General features: G+C 38.4%; 1 protein-coding gene across 16 annotated transcripts in view; it reads right to left on the reverse strand.

Moving 5' to 3' along the window:
• The window catches only part of NBEA (neurobeachin), a 450,384-nt gene that overhangs the window by 290,304 nt on the left and 140,633 nt on the right, over window positions 1–19,447 (reverse strand). For all 16 annotated transcript variants that reach the window (XR_006415936.1, XR_006415934.1, XR_006415933.1 and 13 more), the window contains 3 exons: window positions 14,579–15,017; window positions 1,910–2,064; window positions 201–327 (listed from right to left, as the gene is read on the reverse strand). Coding sequence is in view for 12 of the 16 variants with exons in the window: in XM_044442661.1 (XP_044298596.1) it covers window positions 201–327; window positions 1,910–2,064; window positions 14,579–15,017 (721 nt within the window). In the remaining 4 variants the exon portion in view is untranslated. The remainder of the gene's footprint in view (window positions 1–200; window positions 328–1,909; window positions 2,065–14,578; window positions 15,018–19,447) is intronic.

The following is a 19,447-nucleotide window of genomic DNA, read 5'->3' on the forward strand; positions in this document are numbered from 1 at the left end:
CTTTTTACCAGATAAAGCATAAATATCCTGTATTAAGTGACACTGAGTATGCATTTATACTTAAGGACCTACAAAACATTCTGGTGGATGACACTAAAATCCTCCTAGCCCAGAAAATTTTGCAAACATCCTCACAGCCAGTAGGCACTCACTAGATGGTTCAAATTCTGCCAACCTGTAGGTTGAAATATAAAGTATACCTCATGTTTTCTGCAGAATCCTCTGGCATTGGTGCAACAGTTTGAACAGCAGGGAGATTCTTACTGGTAGCACCATTCACAAAACTGGATGAGGATGACGATGAAGAAGATCCAGAGTCCACTGCACCTATCCAAAAATAGAGTACATTCAGTTTGAAAATTAACACATTACCTTCACAGTTTGTAAGCCACCTAGGAAGGCTACAGCAATTATAGGTGGCCTATAAATACATGTAAATAAATAAATATTTTTGAATGTCATAACTGTGAAACAATTGGCTTTATTTTAACAACTAGAACGTTCCATGTTGTTATAAACAATACACTATCTCTTAAAACACACCTTTCTCCATTATGAAGAGCTAGTAGCTAAACTAATAAAAAATGTATTCAGACATAAAGTACTGAATTAAATCTACTGGATTTTGTATGGTTAACTCTGTAATTAATATGCTACTATACATATATCAATCACTATTTAACTTGTTCTCATGAACCTTTCAGGTGGATTGTTTAAATTGTGGTATGTGGTACATGCTAGATGCCATTGGCTTAATGACCCACCAGGGCATAGCTTGTCATGTCATCCAAAGTCAAGTAACAAGGCCCGTTTAAGAACAAGCAAAAATTAAAATAAAATAACCCATCAACAGTTTGTAAATGTGGTATATATTACACATGCACACACTTACTTTTGAACTCTACTCCAAATCCATTCCAATACTTTAAACAGACATTTTAATCCTAAAATTGAAAATCTAGAACTGAAATATGTTCCCATATGATAAGTCACTGCCATAAACTCAGTACTTTATTTAAAAATCCTAGAAAGTATGTTCATGAGCATACAAAATTACTAGAAACAAAAAAGAGAATATAGAGGTGGAGGGATCTAGTGACTCTAAATGGCTAAAGTGAAATCTTCACCCTGAATAAATTGTTCAGTATTGTGTAGTAGCCTAGCTTAAAACCCCAAGGAAACATTATAAAGTAGACAGTATCTAGATGGACCAAAAATGCTGTTTTATAGATAGTAGCCATTATAGTTTGCATATGTTTTGCAACTGACATACAATGCATACACACAAAATGAAAACACTTGAAAGAAAATGATACAATTTACACCAGTGTACCCAGAATAACCATCCTGAATTAGAATGAGATGTGTGTAAGGAGCCCTTGATTAGCAATTTTGTTATTAAACCTTTGAAAGACCCGCACTGCATTATCACTAGAATGCACTTATTCTAGTATACATTTAAAATGGGCACTGGGAGAAATGACAGCTTTTCATTCTCTCCCCTATTTTTTTCTAAAGATTGACTCTCTACTTGAAGTAGATGCAAGCATAACAAAGCTTATATAAAGCTTGAATAAAAAAATCAAGGCTAGTAGAGGCCCCTTAGAGGCTTTTGTGGGCAGCAGATGCATTTCATGCTATAATTAAATGCTTCCAGTATGCCTCAGCATGTTTTGTTGCTTTCCACCCACTGACTAAATTGGCTACTTTTGGAGGATCAAATGGGTCCAATATAAAATGCAATTCAATTCCTGATCAAAATGGTTCAGGTGGGGACAATCTTCTTTTCAGCCATCTGCCTAAGCATGTATATACAACAAATCAACTGCAAACCAAAGAAAGAAACCAAATAAGCAAATGAGCAGAAAGAAAAAGGACAGGATTCACAAAAAATATCTGAAGACAATACCTGTTGTATTAATCATACTTTTTGGTGTAGCTCCTGTGGCAGCAAATATATTAGGCGTACTACTTGGTGGGAGCCCACCTCCAGCTGCGGCAGTTCCAACTGTGGTCACTGCTAAGCTTCCAGGAGGTGGTTTCTTCACCGGCACTACAACACTCCTGTTGAGGAAGAGATCAGCACAGAATCAGAAAGGTAACTGAGATTATGGTACATCTGTCTTCTTCCTTCCACACACACTTTGGAGCACAAAGGTCATATAAGGTGAGGTAAACTGTTTCTGCCATTTCGAACTAAAGTCTCACAGTCTCCCTGTAAGACAGGGATGGGCAACACAAGGCTTTCCAGATGTTTTGGCTTGCACTTCTCACTGTCCCTCACCACTAGCTATGGCCGATGGGAGTTCTGCATCAAAGCACCTGGAGAGCTGCATGCTGCCCATCTGTCTGTAAGGACAGATCACACATTTTGAAACTTACACGTGACAGAGGTGAATATCTACCAGTGTTGTTCATATGACCAGAAAAATATTACTCAGAAATTCCTAAACTATGAAAATACCCATGCAATAAGTAATTTTACTGTTCTTGTTGCTTTTAGAAATGCACACTCAATTTTAGCACAGAAACAGAATAGCAATAATTTAAACATAAGTACTACTTCATTAAAACAGCTCCGTTTTGCAGCATGAAAAATAAAGCTATCTATGGTTGCTATTGCTGCACCACTGATCTATCTGAGGCATTACAGAATAACATTAAAAAAAATAATAACCCAGGTCCCTGCTTATAGGAGATTGCTGTATCAATTTTGACAGAGAATGATACAAGGGGAAGAGAGAAAAGACTGAGATCAAGAGAGAAATAGTTAAAAGGCGTCACGGTTTGGGCAGGGATTGGAAGACCCATAGAAACAGTGCTACATACTAAACTGTGAGTGCAAGAAATTGAGGGAAGCAAGAATAAATAGGCAGAGTCTTTTAACAGAGTAGGAACCATTCAATGGTTAGTACATGTTTATGGTCACATCAAGATAATTTATTTAAAAGTGTTTAAAAGACACAATTTCTGCCATGAACTTGTGGAGCTTTTCAATTTTTTCCCCCACAAAAGTGGCAATCCCTTTTCCAGTTTATAAGGGCAGTTTGAGATGTGTTACAAGAAGATGCAGCTCCACTGTGGAAGTGGTTAGACACTCCTAAAATAGATTCCTAGATGAGTAAAACAAGACAGTATCCAGTACTGGCACTGAACGGTTGCTTTTTCTATTGCAATACAAGAACCCAGTATATGTGCAGCAAAAAGCTAGCAATTCTTAAAGTAAACCAGAAACACTTTTTAGGGACAGGTCAGTAGAGCTTCCTTCTGCAAGCTCCATTGCCCTGCCCATTCTGGAAATGAAATCTTGTTTCTGGTTGCATTGTTAATTGCTAGCTCCTCACTACATCCTACTATCAGTAGCTTTTGCTGCCACGTGCGCAATTTTATATATTGCCATACATGTTTAGTCTGATAAGTACAGCCTCCTGGAATCTTTATTCTAAGCATGTGAATGCATCACTTATAGGGCTCTATTGTCTATGAAACAAATAAGAAAGAACAGATATGGCAAGGTCAGACAGTGCTAATAAAGAAATGCATTCCCTCATTTCCTGGGCCAGGCAACAACCTATGCAGCTTTGTATTGCAAAAGTTCAAGTTCCTGCCTTCTGGCTCTTCAATGAAAACTTTGCATTTCTAGAATGTGCTCCTCCAAATAAATGACAAAGCTAATGGGATTTAACTGATTGCCACCCTTATATAACTCTAAAGCTTCCATGCTACTTCACCACCAGAAAATCTCTAGTAAAATGTTCAGTGTTTAATTCTTGGGGAACAATATAGTAATAGATTTATCAGCTTCAAGCTCATCACTTGACTATGCTGACTAGGGCAGAGAGGAGTTGATATACAACATATAGAGGGTCCTAATTTCCTCCTCTATATAACAAGCGGGCACAGATGATCTTAAAGGTACTTTAAAAGAAGAAAAAAGATATCTGAAGTTCTGAAGACTTTTCAGGAAGTTCAAAGACAGATACTTCTTTTGAAAGCAATGTTAGAGATCATACTCAAGGGATAAAATATGCTTTGTAAGTCTTAAATTTCAGCATTCTTTGATAAGCAATACCATTTATAAGAAGATGCTTATGCCTCCAGTTTAGAATTAGGACTGTTAAAATATCCACTAAGGAGTAATCAGTCCAAATTCCAATATGATAGAAGCAATATTCTAGATTCAAATTTGATTTTGTTTCCTTATCTGCATTTTTAGTATTTCTCTACCTAGCCAGTTACAGAATGTTTAAATTAAAAGATGAGACATCTACCATCAAAGAATTCTACCATAAAAATCTCACAAGAGAAAATAATGAAATCAAAATACAGCAAAGAATTTAGGATCAAGTGCTATTTAAACTGAACCATTATATAGGATACGACAAAAATACACCTTTTCAGGACTGCAAATGCAACTATTTAAATTCCCAATTTAATGTATGGATAAACCTGTGCATGACAATTATTTCTTCCACCCTACACTTTACATTGGAAATTGATTTTGGAATATTTCTGAGTTTACAATGATATTTGCTATACATAGCCAAAGCAAATCTAACATTTGTTCATGTATTTGATAAGCAAAACAAAAATATATTTAGTATAAAATATTTAATATTTTTTCTTGACAGATTAAATCTTGAATAAATGTCAATATTTACAGAATTAAGGTGCAACAGTAGCCTTTAACTAGAGGCTCAATGTAGTTAATTCAAAACAACTTTTACATTAGTAGTATGATAAATTTATCATATCAAGGTCCTTTAAAAATGTTAACACACATTGCACACAACATGCAACAAACCATGAAACTCTTACATGCTAAATTAATGTTTACAGCATAATATAGCACAGATATTATGACCAGCTTTTTCTCCCTTTTCAAACGCTCCCTGGAGTTTACATAACACTTTAATGAGGGTGGAGTCAGTGCAGTAACTGGTGAAAGAGAAACTCCTTCCAGAGTACACATGCTAATTTTTTTTTGCATTTTCCTTTAGACAGCTCTTAGGCTAATCCATCAAGCTGCTTATTAAATTAGGTAGGGTTTAAAAGTAGTTTGAGGATTGGTGGGGATGGAATAAAGAAAAACTTTATTCAGTTGTGTATCTTTAAATCACACCCCTAGTCTTTTATATATTGTGATGCCTTTGTTTTAAACCCTTACTTTAATAAAACAAAGATAACAGAATGCTTTCAAATGGCATCTAGTCTGTGATGAAGCACAGGACAGGAGTATTTCAAATCTCATGAAATTTTAGACTGTTATACTAGATGAGTTAATAAACCTGTGGTATCCATACTCTGCTTGAAGGGTGGTATTTCCAGGAAATATGGACATCATTTAAAAATTGGAAATATTCTGGGGACGGTGTTTTCGTTTTCAAGGAGCAATCAAACACAGAGGGAAATACAAAAGGAAATTTGCCATGTTCACTCTAGAATAGGTGTATCTAAAGCAAATAATAACTTGCATTATGCTTCTGTAAATATTACCTACACATATTTTCATGTGAGTTTACAATGAGTCATAACTTTCAGTGCAGACTTCAGGGCCAGAAAAATCTGTTTGTATAGCTCATAATGTAATTACAGCTACCTTAAGACAGATGAGGCAGAAGGCAGCAATATATTGAAACTGATTGAAAAATGCAGTTGTCCAGAAGCACTTGTGGGGAAGAGGTCTCTGAAAAGCTGCTCAAAGCTTCAGAGTTTGAAGTGAAATTTTTGATGTTGTCACTCTCAATCTATTGAACGGCTGACGGACAATCAAACCCGTCTGGCTAGCTGGCAGCTCATTTTGCTGGCAGGTGGCAAACAATTAGACACACCAATTTGTGCCTCCTGATGACATTAAAGCATGAAACTAAGTTGTATGCAGGGCCTAGTGATTTGTGTGAAAGCATTTCAAAAATAATACTCTTTGCCGTGGCAACTCATTTCAGACTGCCACCTTCCATTATGGCTTTGAGTAGTGAAGACGACAGACTTGAGTTACGTGCAGTGCAAGGGCGCTTCTGTTCAATCCGTCATCAGAGCCCCTCGAGACCTCAATCCCTCCTTTCATCAATATCACCTCATCATTTACATTCGATAGTACTTGAACTGCTGAATATATTAAACTACACAGAAGACCTATTTCATAAGATATGTTGAAAATGTTTGTGTTTTACATTTCATTTACAATTCTATGGGCTTTAAAATGAGTTTTACTATGTTTTATAAGGCAGTACTTTCAAACTATACCTCTCATAGCTTTTTCAAAAGTACCCCCCTTTTTTGTAAATACTTCTGCATGATAATAAGCATTTACTTTCTATGTGAATTTGGTCATTTAAGTATTTTTTGCCTTTATACCTTATTATAAACTGGCATTAAAGTATTTTAGCACATAATATTACTCATTGCAACATTTTGATTGTTTACAAGGACATCTTCTTACTATACTAATGATTTTTTTTTGAACAAGAGTTTAACAAGATTTAGGGCAAGTGTGTAGTAGCCCAAATTAAGTTGTATCTAAACAAGTTAAGTTTAGCACATTCTTGTGTAATTAACAGATATAGGCTTAGTTCATAGGATTATGATGGAAAATAACCCATGGTTGCTTCTCTCTCCCTCTTCCTTTGTTTTGTAAAACACCTAGCAATCCTAGAAGAAGCCATTGGTTTGGGAATTGCTTTTAAACAACCTCAGCCACTCACCTTTACGCAAGATTCAGATGTTTTGATAGCTATCACCTGGCTAATTAGGTAGCTCAGGATTGGTTAGCACAGTAAGCCACTGTGGCTTATTTTCCTTCCATGAGCTTATGAACATGGTCATTAGTTTAGTTCAAGTTTAGAAAAATTAACTGCAGTGAATTTCAGACATGTACACTCTCTTGCCTCTTTTTCTTTGTGCACAAGGAGGAGAATGTAAGCCTTTAGTTCCTTTTCTGACTACACCATACTTACCCATTACAAACCTGTGATTAGCTCAGATAAACAGACTGACTGATCCTGGTTTGCCTTTCCACACAGTGAACAGAGGATGGTGGTGCAAATCCAAACCTTATTGTGGCTAATTCTCCTTATGTTAAACTAGGTTTAGCATAAAATGGCATTATAATTCTGAACATATAAATGTATAACATTTTCAAACACAGAAAAAAAACCAAAATGAATGTCTCCCGATTTAACCAGTACTATTTTACCATATTTTTAAGAGTTCTGTATAAGTCCTTAACTTTACACAAGCTATATCTATTAATTGCAACTTTTCTCTAGCATTATAATTGCAACTAGAACTAAATATATACGAGTGATAAGGATACTCTGAGGTCTCACAGACCTTTTAGTATGGGAAGAGAAATAAGCTTCTGGGAAAGTAGCAGATCCTGAACAAGCATTAAAGTAATGGTATAATTGGTTCACCACGAACCAATATCACGGCTTCCTGTATCATTGAAAATCAGGAATGTTAACATTCCTGAGGAGGGGGGGATCAAAGCTTCAAAGAAAGAACTATAGAAAAACAAGTTAAAGAATGCGTAAAACTATCATGTCAGTATGTATTAAGGTATTATGCTAAAAACATGAAAATCATCACATGTAACTAGATAATCAGTACTATCCATATTGGTGCACCACACACACACACACACAAATGGGGATGGGGGAGAGGGAGAGAGAGAGAAGCATTGTATATGTAATAAATATATTCCTCCTCTGCACTTGATAACAGGTCTCCCTATCCACATGTCTGAATAAGAAATATAAATGTGTATCATAAATGTATAAACTTTCTAGAATAGAACAGAGAGAAAAAAGCAGCAAAATCCAATCAGTTATCTTGGTGCAACAGTTTCCAGAATATTATTCCTGTTATTACAGTCATTATTATCCAACAAACATTTACAGAAAAACATGAAACATGAAAAACATACAGTCAAAATCACATCTGATACTCAATATGAAAACACATGTAAATAAAACATACAAAACAGTAGCTATATCTACACTGTATAGATCTAATAGAGTCCACATTTTCTATAGTGGTGTTTCCTGGAGAAATAAGTTAGAACTCTGGGTTATTTATCACACAAAAGCTCAGAGATCAAGTTTTGCACACCATAGTATACCAAACAACTCTGTTTCTTAAGTTATTTAGTTAAGTGCAGTCAGAAGCTAGCATGCTTCCTTGCACTCATACAACCCATGTTTAACTAACTGATAAGTAATTCATGTTAAACCAGGTTCAGAAGCTTCTGCAACTGGTATTACTGGGCTAGGACTGGTGAAATCCAGGTGCCAATTCATCGAGCCATGAAGCTTATTGGATGACTTTCAGCCTAGCCCACCTCACAGGCTTGATAGGAGAATAAAAATAAAGCAGAAACAGAACTATGCACACTGCTTTGTATTACCTGTGGGTAATATGAGATAAAAATAGTTTAAAAATCTAATCTCCCTCCCAAGTGCAAAAAAGGAGCAAGTGTGCTCATAATGCCAAATAAAGCTATGCCGTGGGAAAATAAATATTTCTAAGGCAGGGGGACAAACAATTCAGGACTCCAACCAGGTAAATTATCAGCCACCCCTTCATTTCATGTGTCCGTTAATTGTCCTCACAATAGTTCACACATGCATGAACCACACCAATGGGTGATTCTGAAATGGTTCTATCACTGGTACTGCAGTATAATGAAGAGTGGTATGTGCAAAGCCTGATCTATGTATGCAAACAAGTATCTCTTCAGTTCTGACAACCAGCTCATGAACTTTGGTTCATTATTATTCATTACCTGGTTACCTCTGATGGTCTGCATACATGTCTGGTATATAAAACAGATACATATATAATATACAATTATATGTATATAATTGGTGGTAACCTTTTAACCCCTCTCACCAATGGAAAAGCAATTCTAGTGGAACTGTTTTATTTAAACAGACAGAGGAAGGTAGGAAGGGAGAAAATCTGGTTTCTAAAGCGTTATCTTTTCAATAACAGTGGATTTTTAAAATTTGATCTATATTTTTCAGGTCCACAGTATAATCCTTTGGTAAGGGAGAAATTGGCTCAGCGCTTCACTACAGATTAAATGCTAACAGCTTGTCCAGTAACCCACAGTTCATATAATGGTTGTATAAAATTGGCCCTCACTAGCTTGAATTCCCCATTCTGCAAAAGAGGAATATAATTGGTGTTTTCTGACTGATTTGAACTGATAGAAGACCCTATTCATTCATTACTTAGACATGATTTTATTTTGAACTGGTACTATACTGCTCAACAGCAAAGTATCTCAATTATAAACCCCAATATAAAAAAACTCTATAAAATGGTATCTTAAAATCATTAGAGAAAAAGCAGTAAAACCAAATAGTGTTGTGTCAAGGGACTTCTGAGCGAACACATATGAATTCAAGAAGAGTTTGACTCTCACCTGATTCCAATTCTTCAACTACACTGGGAGAGTGTTCCAGGAGTTGGGTGCCATTACTGTGAAGGTCTATTTATACAGAGTTAACTGATGACACACTGTGAGGAATAAGGCCAGTTCAGAAGACCTGGCTTTCTTTCATGTGATGATCTTACATGATGACTGATATATATTGCTTTGTTCCCTTTTCAAGGCTAAACAGACCCAGTCTCTCATCATAGGGTTTGCTTTCAGTCCTCTAATCTGGCCCTCCACTTTGCCACATCTTTCTAAACTGTGGTGTCCAGAATGAACACAGTACTCAAAAGACCTAAGCAGTGCTGAGTAGAGGGGAAATAGCACTTCAGGTGATCTGGAAATAAAACTTTTATTAACACAGCATTTGCCTTTTTTGCAGCTGCATCACATTCTTGACTCCTATTTAGCTTGATCTAAAACAATCCAAAGCGCCTTCTCACTTGTAGTATTGTTGATCCAAGTATCTCCTATCTTGTAACAATGTACTTGGTTTCTTTTTCCTAGGTGCAGAACTTGGCATCTGTTCCTGCTAAACTTCATTTTTTATTTTCAGCCCAGCGCTTCAACATTTCAAAATCACTTTGAATTTTGATCATTTTCTGGAATAATAGCTATCTCACCTAATTTTGTGTCATTCATTACCTGGTTACCTCTGCATCATGCCTTACTGAAATATTTAATAGGCATTCTCTGTACTTCCTCATCCAAATCTTTAATAACAATTTGAAGTGCCCCTGGCCCAGTACTAAACCCTGTAGTACCCCACTCATTAGCTTGCTCCTTCAAGAAATTCCTGAGATGTTGCAGGTTACTTCATTCAACAGAAAGTGGAAAAGGAACTAGAAAGGTGTAATTGATTCAAAAAGGGTGCTATTGATAAGTACTCTTGAGTCCAATTCTGTAATATTTGTTCCAGCTAGCACACTTATACCTAAATAACTAGTTTGCTATCAGGATATCTTGGGGCACTTTGTCAAAAGCTTTGCTGAACTCAAAACACATTTTATATTATGTCTACAGCATTCCCACAACCCACCTTAATCAAATGTTAGTCAGTCGGAATTTTTCCTTAACAAATCTATGATGGCTTCTATCAATCAGTGCATTGTTTTCAAGATGTTTGCAGGTTCATTGTTTTATAAGTTTTGTTTCAGAATTTTCACAGAAATTGGTATCAGATGTAATGGTCTGTAGTTTCCAGGGTCTTCCTTTTTCTCTTCTTAAAGATAGGGACAATATTAATAATCTCCAATCTTCTGGCACTTTACACATTCTCCATGATTTCTCAAAGATGATAGATAGTGGTTCTGAGAATTTTTCTGTCAGCTCTTTATTATGCTAGGATGCTGTTTATCAGGTCCTAGAAATCTGAACTCAAATTACTGAGATGTATGTTGACTATTTATCTATCAACCTCAAGCTGCAATCCTTTCCCTTCAAGTCCATACTTCAGCTTTGTCAGGGAGAATATTGACCTTTCTTTTGAAAGAAAACTAAGCCAAAGTAGGAATTGAGCACTTCCGCCTTTTCTTTTTCATCTATTACCATTTTGCCATCCTCACTGAGTAGCTGAACCACCATTCCTTTTCACATCCTCTTTTGCTTTACATATACTTAACTTCAAATATGTGAAGCCTTGTTTGTTGCTTTTAGAATCCCTCCTCAACCTCGGTTCATTCTCAGCTTTAGCTTTCCTGACACCATCCCTGCAATTCCATGCTACCTGCCTCTACTTTCCCTTTGTAGCCTGTCCTTCCTTCCATTTCCTATTATGTATCCTTCTTTTGTTTTTGGATCACCACTAAGCCTTTTGTGATGGCACACCAGCTTCTTCTGTTGCCTTCTACATTTTTTTTTCTTTTTGGTTGGAATAGTTTGTAATTATACATTTAGAATATCCTTTCTTAAAAATTCCTACTAATCTTGGACTGCTTTTCTTGTTAGACCCCCTTGCCATAGGACCTTATTTATCATTGTTCTGAGTTAATTAAATAAGCTTTCCTAATATCCACAGTTCACACTTAGCTACACTTAGCTTTTGATTTCTTTAGATTAGAGAATTTAAGTATAACAGAGCTCCTGTAACTGTAATTTTATCCACTTAGTCATCCCTATTAGTTAAACTCAGGACAAGGATAGCCAATCCTCTAGTTCCTTCCTCTACTTTTGGAGGAAGAAGTTACCAGCATCACTTCAGGAAGGAGGGATCATGTTTGTCAGAATTGATTTCCAAATAGATATTAGGAAAATTGAAGTACCCTATTACTACTACAGCATGCCTTATTGAAACATTGATAATTTGTTTTTCCAAAATATTAATTCTTGTCTTCTTGACAGAGTGGTTGATGGTAGACTCTGATCATCATGTTCCTTTTAGTTTTGGTTCAATTTATTTTAATTTAGATGCTCTCAGTGAGGCTTAGCTTGTTGTTTGGTATTTCTGTGCAGAGATATGTAATTTTACCATATAACATGACTACACCTCCCTTTCCATTCCTTCTGTTCTTGAACAAATTGATAAATTCCAGTAATGGGAACCAACGTACCCATCCTATCAAAGCTTAGTCACCCTCTCATATTAAAAGTTCAAGTTCATGCTATTTCCAGTACTCTGTATATAGACATTGAAGACCAGGTGCTTTATTGTCTAGCTCTTTTGCTATTTTTTAATATTGTATACTATTAGAGCTACTCTCTCTACTGGGGTGCATAGGCCTTTGTCCGCTGTTACCCCCAAGTTTACTTTTCCCTGCCCTGTAGGATTCAGCTTAAAGCTCTCTTCATGAACTTCTTTATGTGGTGGCCAAACATATTCTTCACAGTCCTTGTGTAAGGTGCAATCCATGCTTTTCCAAAAGTCCATGGTCCAGGAAGTGTAGCCTGTGATCCTAGAATCCAAAGTTCTTATGTTAACACTAAATTCCTAGTCAAGAATTTACATCTAGTGTTTTTCTTTCCTTTTTCCTTTCCTTTCCAAGTACTGGAAGGATAGATAAGAAACCTAACTGGGCTCCAGAGTTCTTGAATTCTCTTCCCAAAGTTTCATTCTGATGTGCTTTCTTCAAAGCTCTGCTGAGCAGTGTCATTTCTTCTCAAACTGATGGAAAGGAAGGACTGTATGTCTGCAGGCTTTATAAGCATTGGAACCCCATAGTCATCTCCAATTCATCCTCCAAGAAGACAGCATACCTGCTGAGTGATTGGGTCTTTGCAGCATACAAGAGCTTCCATCCCATGCAGCAGGGAATGTCCTACAACTATTACTCTCCTCTCTCTCTCTCTCTCTCTCTCTCTCTCTCTCTCTCTCTCTCTCTTTGGTTGAAGGTCTTGGTTTCATTTCTCTGCCTGACAGATGATCAGCCTCTGGCTTGCTTTCACATGGAATATGTTGTAGTTCTTCCTCTTCAGGCTGCTATCCAGTCTCATCTTCAAGTGCATGAAAACAGTTCCTTGGTTCCACTACGTCCGCTGGTGCAGAGTATCTTATAGTTCTTCTGCTCCTATCACTCTTTCCCAGGGAGTTTTCTCTACTTCATTTCCCACTGCACCAGGATTCTTCTTTTCTGCTTCAGCTTGTGGCTGTTCTTCCATTCCTGTACTTCACTTTGCTGTTGCAGTTCACCACTCTGTCTAAGAACTCTTCATCTCTTATTCCCTTGAGGGTACTGATCCAGTACTTTCACTTTTCTTCCAAAAGGGCAGCCAACTTGCACTTATTATGCAAATAGTCTGTGTTGATCTCAGGCAAGAAAAGAAACATTGCACAGACCTTACAGGTCACCACCACTACAGTAATCTTCTATCCATAGTCTCTACTCCTTTTTTTGATTCTACCTTACTGCTTGTACAAAAATGGCTGTTGCTTTGTCCTGACTTCCCTGAAGCTTGACAGCAGACTCCTACTAATGAGTAAGTATTACAAGAAAACTAAGTTATGGACTTCTCCCTTTACTTCCCTGCTGAATTCCACTGCCAAACTCTTTGTTAGTTCACCCTATTCATTCACAATTATCGCTGTCTCTTTCTGGGAGTTTGCTTGCTAGTATAGCCCCTAGACCAGCTGTGGCAGGTTCCTTTGCTCTGTTCTGCTAAGCCAGGAATCAGGAAAAGGAATGACTCTCTCCACCACACAGCTGCTGAGTCAGGCCACCGCCTTCACTCCCAGATCTCAGGTCACATTCTTCAGGTGCAGTTCTCAGGAGCACATGGTGTGCATGTGGCCTTTAATCGGTCCCTAGAATTACTCTATGCCACTCTGTGCCTTTGCCTCCTCTTCCATTACAACTCTGCTGCCAAATTCATGTTAGTGTTCCCTGCCCCTGCCCCTTGTTCTGATTGCTTGCTTCCTAGGAGCTTGCTTGCTCATATAGCCCCTTAATCAACTGGGGCAGCTTCCTCTGTTTTGCTCAGCTAGGAAACAGAAAGTAAACAGGGCACACCTGTTTACCTTTTGTGAAAAGAGTATTCATTATGCAATTTGTTGACTTGATTTGGAGTACCTATCCAGCCTCTCAGTTTCTTGAAGGTTGCTTGACCTCTGTGACTGGCCAGGCCCCATTGGAGTAATTATGTGACTAGTCACACTCTCCACAGGAGCCATTTTAGGGTGGTGCTCACAGCAATTTTTCAAATTTCCACATGTACCCTCAAGCCAAAAACACTGAGGTCCCTGCTATAAAGAATAATATATACATATGTGGGAACAAATGAAGAGGGCCTTAGCTTTAACTTCCTACTCCTCAAAGCATGGCAAATGAGATGTGAAAGAGCATGCTAAACACAATCAAATTATAAAGAAAAAACTGGAAAAACTGAGTAATTTTACTGACTCTATTTTTAGACTCTGTTTTCTGTCACTGAAGTATTTCAGGATGAAACTCATTGTTTTACTTTGAGAATAGTTATAGCTTCAGAGATCTGTTCTCTGAATACTAATTATGCTTGCATTTGCTGCTAGAAAACAAAATTCAATCCAGATATCTTTTCCATAAACAATGTGAGCTGTTTATAGTACGATAGAACACATGGATGTAAAGCAGCTGTATTTTTTCTGAACAGTCTATCAACATCTTACAAACAATCTATACATTCAAATGTCAGTACTACAATAATACAACTAATTATGCCATATACCTGTCAAAGGAGTGAAACTGCATTGGAAGTATAGGCTGAGCTTCTCTCTTCAGTGCAGGATCAGGATATGGAATAGGATCAGGTCCACATTCTGCAATTTCAACAGGGGCTGCCACCAAACTTTTCAATATTTCCTTGACATTGATGCCCTTGCTTTGGCTGATGCTTGATATTGAGGATGCAGGTTTAAGAACTTCACTGGGACTTTCTGTTAAACTTTCCTGAGACTTCTTCACCTCAGATGACAAAGTAGATAACAGTTCACTCATTGCATCAGGACCTGTGCTTGTTTCTAAATCTGTCCCATTCAAGATACTGGGGATTTGTTCTTCTCCAATTCCAGAATCAGTATGAGGAATGGAGCTTTCCAACTGAATATCTTCAACTGGTGTTGGAGTTTCTTTTTCTTTGATACTATCAGGAAATGCAGCAGGGGTTTCTGCAACAGAAAAATTGTAGAAATATTTAAGGTTGCAATTAATTAAAATTCTATCAACAATATTTTACTAGTAAGGATGAAGACTCAAAATTTTGTAGAAGCACAGTGCAGGTCTCTTTCCAAGTACTTGTGAAGCAAACAGTGATCCATCCATCTCCTAGAATCCCATGGCAACCATTACTCATATGCATTTTCAGGCATAATTCACTCTGCAATGCCTGAAATGTACGTTTGCCTGTGTTGTCTTGCTTCAGAGTTGTCTGTTTGGGCACTTTCGAGATCATGAAACCTGATCAACTGATTATAGAGTATGAACAACTATTTTTACATGTATATAACTGACTCTGCCTTAGAAACTCCATCAGTGGTTCAAAAGCAAAACAAAAACCATTTCAGCCTAGTGCACTAGCCATATATATTGGTTGCAGGACACATGCAAAATATGTTCGGGTAGCATCATTTGACAGACCAAGTATGAAGGGTATGGTTATGATTCACATGTAAAGAGGTTTGCAGACCATCTGCAGTAGATGTCCCTGCTGGCTGGAGATGAGGATTGTAGCCAAGCACACTTGAAGTGTGCAATGTAGAGAAAAGCTGCCATAGAAAGTCAAGTACAGTACATGTTGCATCTTCCAGCATTCTTCATCCGTCACAATTTGGATGGTTGGAAGTCTGAGGATTCTAGCTAAGTTATTCAGTTCCTTCACCTGAACACTGCCCCACTTTACCGACACTACAGTGTCTTAGTGGAGCTGAACTTAGTGGAATTCAGGAACCAAGCTAATATTTCCCTTCATAACTAGAATCTGTTCATTCCATCACAACAGTGACTAGTACCCAAATTTAGAAGTCATCCAGAAATTGGAGTCAGGTTCCACAGTGAGAAGCCCTAAACAACCTAAGAGATTGCCTGTGCCTAGTTTTTCAAGTAACAGAAAGATGAAGTGAGGGTGGGATCTCATTTTGGTCTAACCAACCCACAGAATAGTAGAATAAATATAAACTTATTTTGCCACTTTTCTCCGAAAAAAAAGCAGGAAGTGTTGAGTTGTTCCTGCAAAGCTGCTAATTTTCAGCTTTGCATTTCATGAAAACTAGCAGTTTCTCCATAAGAGGTATGGAGATATCTCCATGGAGGTATGAAGGTAGCAGGAGGTATCACACAATTGATATATCAACTCAAGGGGTAGACACCTTGTTTGAGATAGGGTTCACTTATTAATTTAATAAATAAATTAGATAAAGTTAATAGTTTTATAGAACTTAATTTTTAGTTGCTATGGATTGTGTATTTTGATCTTCAGTAGTCCAGAATTGCTGCTGGTGTGGACTGATCAAGATTCTTTGATTTTTCTGTGCCTTCATCCTTATTGCTGGAAATACCAAAGTGGAAGCTATATTCAAATCTCTCTGTGAGTGGGCTTACTTTGGTCTTATTCTTGAATCTGTGTTTTGACTCTTTGATTTGGTAGGCTGAGATTCGCATAATGTGAAGATATGAACACACAGTTTCAAGGTGGGTTAAATCTCTCTCCATGTGGTCATATCTAGATTTTCAGCTAGAATCCTTAACTATGATGATCTGGGATGGTTTCTGTCAGGAATAATTTAAGCCCATTGCCCTGTACTCAGAACCATAGAATTGCAATGGAAAAATCAAGTTGTGCAATTTCTGGCACAGTTCTTAGCTTTTGAGTGTTCTTTGAACTAAGTAATGAGCAGTATGATTGCTTACCTGTAACTGTCAGTCTTCAAGTGGTCATCTGTGTATTCATACATATGGATGCTGCGCCTGTGCCATGCCTCGATTCAGGAAGATTCTCCTAGGCAAACCTAGCATTTTTGGCAGGAGCCACACCCCCTTCCCCTTAGTATAAATAGGCGGAGCTTCTACCATTTGTCAGTCCATCTGGAGACTGACATTTTGCCTTCCAGTTCATACTGTTCTTTTTTGGAAAAAAGCACAAGTCCAAAGCCACTGACACCAACATGGGGCCAGAAGGTGGGTTCTGTGAATGCACAGATAGCCACTCCAAGAATGACAGTTACAGGAAAGCAACCTTACTTTCTTCTTTGTGCTCTCTGTGCATCATACATATTGGTGATTACTGAGCTTCCTAAAGCAGGAGGTGGGAGGTGTTGTCCCTGAAGGATGGAGGAGAGAACTGCTCAGTTGCAGGAGTAGTCTTGTCTTGCTTCCAGGGTGGAGCTGGTAGTGGTATACAAAAGTTGACAGTATAGACAGGCTGCTTCGCACAGCTTATGTAGAGGTATGTCCACATGTAGTGCAATTGATGTTGACACAGACCTGGTGGGATGGGCTTTTGGTTGTAGCATACCAACTCAACAGTTGGTAGCTTGATAGTCCCTACACTCCAGAGGGCCAAATGCTGTGGGCCAATCAGTTTGCCTCTGGAGCAGTCCATGTATTTAATAAATAGCCTTTTGGTTTGGCAGATTGAGTCTGTATGGGAACTGTAAAAAGCTAGCACTCTCCACACATCCAGCGTGTGCAACACCCGTTTGATCGGTGTTGATGAGACAGGAAGGAAGCTGTAAGTTTTCTTGGTTCAAATGAAAGGATGAAGAGACCTTGGGTAGAAAAAAACCAGGGTCTAGCCATAGGACCACCTTCTCCTTACAGAAAGTAAGATATTCTATCCTTAGTGCATACAATTCACTCACTCTCCAGGCCAAGGTGATGGCCACCAAAAAGGAGACTTTCCATGAGAGGAGATGGAGATCAATTCTTGCGAGTGGTTTGAAGGGAGGTTTCTTTAGGGTTTGCAGCACCACAGGCTCCAACTGGGAACTAGTGATGGAATAGGGAAAGTAAGACTGTGAAGTCCTTTCATAAACCTCTGTGCAGGGGAGAGAAGATAACAGCAGACCTATCAATTGGGCATTTCAGCTAGGAGATAACAAAGAGGTAGACCTTGACAGAAGTCAGCTTGAGACCTTTCAGATGTAGGGAGTGGAGTAAATCTAAAACTCTATGTACTGGTGCCGTCATTGGATTGAAGGCATTTTCTGTCATGTAATTCTTGGACTTGTTCCATTTGATGGAATAGGAATGTCTGGTGTAGGGATGTAGTGCTGCTTGTAAAATAATTTGTAGTTGTTGGTCTAAACCTGCAGTTGTTGCCACTAGGTGATTAAGGAAGCTGTTAGATGGAGCCTCTGGACATTGGGGTTTAGAATTTCCCCCCATTCTTGTGTGATCGGGTGTGGTATGCTTGATAGGTGTATGAATGTCCGGCTTGAGAGATGCAGAAGGGATGGAAACCAAGGCTGTGTTATCAGGATGCAAGACATTCCCTCCACCTGTATTTTGGCTTTGTAATGAGAGAGAATGATGTAAAGGCATAAAATAGAGTGCCTTTCCAAGGCAGAACTGCACCCCCCCATAGAGCTCCGTCCCACGCTGGCTTAGGAGCAATAAGTGTTGCATGCTGTGTTGTTGTCCATTGAGAAGAGGTCGGTGGTTGGTGAACCCCACTCCAAAGAGATGTGGCTCCTCAACTCTTCAATCAGTTGCTATTCGTGTTGTTGGAACAGGGTCCACCTGAGAACATTTGCTACTATATTCCTTGTGCCTCCCACATCAATGGCAGTCATGGATATTTTGTGGCGAATACACCAGTCCCATATTCAAATGGTCCGACTAGTTAGGGAAGCAGACCTCATGCCACCTTGTTTGTTCATATAATAAATGGCTGTTGTCTGAAGCAAACTGAATATGCTTCCCGAGAAGCACGTTTTGTAGCAAGATCAGTGCCTTGTGGATTGCAAGGAGCGCTAGGTGATTTATAAGCCTCTTGCAATCTGATCCAGTCCATAACCTTTGTGTCTGGTACAGTCTACAGTGAGTGCCCCAACTGGTAAGAAACACATCTGTGATTACTGTTAGTTCCAGTGGTATAAAAGATAGCCGATGCCCCAGGTTGGACTCATCCATCCACCAGGAAAGGCTTAGTCTTACACAAGGGGAAGTGTGAGGACTTTCCTTGGAGAGTAGTGGTCAGGACGGTATGCCTTAGTAAACCACAACTGGAGTGGTCTCATGCATAGTCTTGTGTATTGGACCTCTGCCATAGTCAAAGCAATATGGCCTAGTAATTGTTGGATCTTCTGGATGGTAGATATTGGTTTGGAGCACAGCTGACGGACTAATGATGTTAGCTTTTCTACCAGGTTGGGGGTAGGTAGGCTTGAGCTGACAGAGCGTCCAGACGGGTTCCAATGTACACGATTGGCTGTGAGGAAACAAGCATGGATTCTCATCATTCACGTATAACCCAAGTTGTTCCAAGAGGTTGCATGTCCTTGAAATGGCTCTTAAGAATTCACTTTTAGAGAGAGCAACTAGCAACCAGTCATCTAAATAAGGGTAGACCAGTACCCTTTGGAGTCTCAGATGGGCACAA

This window comes from Varanus komodoensis, unplaced genomic scaffold (assembly GCF_004798865.1).
Source record: "Varanus komodoensis strain SLA01 unplaced genomic scaffold, ASM479886v1 scaffold4, whole genome shotgun sequence".
Taxonomy (NCBI): domain Eukaryota; kingdom Metazoa; phylum Chordata; class Lepidosauria; order Squamata; family Varanidae; genus Varanus; species Varanus komodoensis.